The 2,489-nt window shown below is 33.9% G+C and overlaps 1 protein-coding gene across 1 annotated transcript; it reads left to right on the top strand.

The window, feature by feature from the left end:
- The first annotated feature begins 1,006 nt into the window (after nucleotides 1–1,006).
- LOC311078881 (interleukin-8-like) lies at nucleotides 1,007–2,489 on the top strand. Its single transcript, XM_084107933.1, has 3 exons — nucleotides 1,007–1,144; nucleotides 1,506–1,641; nucleotides 2,261–2,489. The coding sequence occupies exons 1-3, from the start codon at nucleotides 1,090–1,092 to the stop codon at nucleotides 2,367–2,369; spliced, it is 300 nt and encodes a 99-aa protein (XP_083964059.1). The 5' UTR covers nucleotides 1,007–1,089; the 3' UTR covers nucleotides 2,370–2,489.

Here is a 2,489-nt window from a genome sequence, read left to right on the forward strand (position 1 = left end):
GTATTTTTTTTCCTACTATGGAAGTCAATAGCTACCGTCAACTGTTTAATTACTGACATTTTTCAAAATATTATTGTTTGTGTTCAACAGATGAAAGAAATTCATACAGGGTTTGAACAACTTGAGCGAGAGGAAATAATGACACTGAACATGCAATGGTTTTAATAGTTTAATTGATGAATAAAAAATATTTTTGACAAGAACATTGCTTGGGTTTTGTTTTGCAGTTATTCTGAAGTTGCATTATAATATTATTACCTATAGATGTATATACTGTAATAACTACATACAGTATGTCATTATAATATAATATTATCATTATAAGTAATTATTTTGAAAATTATAATAATGTTTATATTGAATAATGTATCAATATAGATATTACAGTACAATACTGTATAATTAATTACAGCAGAAGCAGACCAAATGTCAAAATACAGTAAAAATACAGCAAAGTACTGTTTTGTAGTTTACACCGCTGATCTTGTGTACTGTAAAGTAAATAACAGTACAGTTACTGTAAATCATAATACAGTAAATTGCTGACAACCATGCTGCCAGTACTGTACTATAAAAATACAAGAAAATTGTTAACTAGATAGATAGATAGATAGATAGATAGATAGATTTTTTTACTAAATGAATTATAATATTCAGATAATACTATAATTTTACACTATATAAACTATATACACTATATATTTGGGCTATTAAAGAAATGTTCCACCTGTTGTAAGCAGACAAATATGAATCACGCATGACTTTTGGTTAAAGCTTTGGTAAACACAGCTTGGGACTCCAGGGGGATTTTGACCGTGGTAACCTGGAGAACATGAGATGTGTCCAGATGACACACGGCTGATAGACATGTGAACAGATACAAACCACATATTTACACACAAGCCTTCACATGCACATGAAGAGACACACAAACACACACAACGGTTAAAGGGGAAGTGGAATAAAATCACCACTTTGTATCACGAGGCCTTTGAAATCGTAATATATATAAGGCCGTACAGCAGCACAAATAAAGGCATCTGATCTTGAGTGTTCACTCGGAAATCAACAGCAGAAGCTTCACCCATCATGAACGTCTTCCTGATGTTAACCGTTATTGTAGCCAGCATCGTTCTGTCCGGTGGTAAGCTTCACATACATTATCTGTCTGTTATACTTTGCTTCACTAGAAATTAGTTGTTTTTTGCCGGCCATGTCAAATATCTCCATCAGGACAAATATGTAATATTATTTCTAAACAATACTCTCTTACAATGTGCGTATGTAGTTTCATTGGAAATGAACATCAGCATTTCAGCATTTCCCTTGGAGCTGTGATTAACTTGCTTCACATTCCTCAAAGCCATTGCACACTGTTATTTTATGAATCCCTTTTTGCACAAGGTTAAAAAACACATGTGAGTTAAGAGTTGTGCAACTGATGTTGGTCTCACTTTGCTTATTTGGCCTTCTAGCCTTGCTAACCGTTGTCTATTTTTCCTCAGCTGTGCAGCCTCTTGGCACAGGTTACAACAGCCGCTGCATGTGTCTGAAGCTGGAGTCCAGGATCATCCCGCCGGATAATCTGCGGCGTGTGGAGATCCTGCCTAGAGGCCCTCACTGCAAGACTACTGAGGTTATGTAAGTACTTCCTCACGGAGTCATGCGTCTTCCTGAAATATTTCCATTTAGTTAGGTATAGGATGTTGTAAATGTTTGAGGGTTTTTGTCATAACTGAAAATTGCACAAGCTTGTATTTTATTAGCTGATCATTTATTTTCATAAAATTTCACATCAGGCTTGAATATGAAAATAGAGCTGCAAATTCTAATCAGCATAACCATAAAGCCTAATAAACACACTACCTTTTAAGATTTTTAATGTTTTGAAAAGCTGCATTTATTTGAGCAAAAAATTGTGAAATATATTGCAATTAAAGTAACTGTTTCCTATTGTGATATATTTTAGACTATCGATGTTGAGTTGTGCTACTTATAATATTTTTGGGAAATCCATGATACATTTCTGAAATACATAACTAATTACATAAATAATTTCCTCTGATAACAGATCACTCTAAATTGGGCTCATGCATTTTCGGTAAAGCTGCTTTGAAACGATGTGTATTGTGAAAATCACAATAAATGTGAATTGAATTGATTAATTTAATGTGTCCATGTTGAATAAAAGTATCTTACCGACCCAGATCTTTGAAACAGTACTGTATCTTCTACATAAACCTTTTTTTTTTCTTTTCAGTGCTGGTTTATCAAGTGGAGAAAAGATCTGTCTAAACCCCAGGACACCATGGGTTAAAAGACTCATTCTCTTTATTGAGAAAAAAGAGCGAGTGGCCAAGAAAGCATAGAAGACATTTATGTTGTGACTAATATTCTATTCTCACTACTCACAAGACACCGTAGCTCACTGTGTTTAACAGAGCACTTAAATGCCAGTTCTTGAAAAATAAGAGTTTTGTATTCTTGCA

This window comes from Abramis brama (assembly GCF_963993115.1).
Source record: "Abramis brama genome assembly, chromosome: 3".
NCBI classification, from domain to species: Eukaryota; Metazoa; Chordata; class Actinopteri; order Cypriniformes; family Leuciscidae; genus Abramis; species Abramis brama.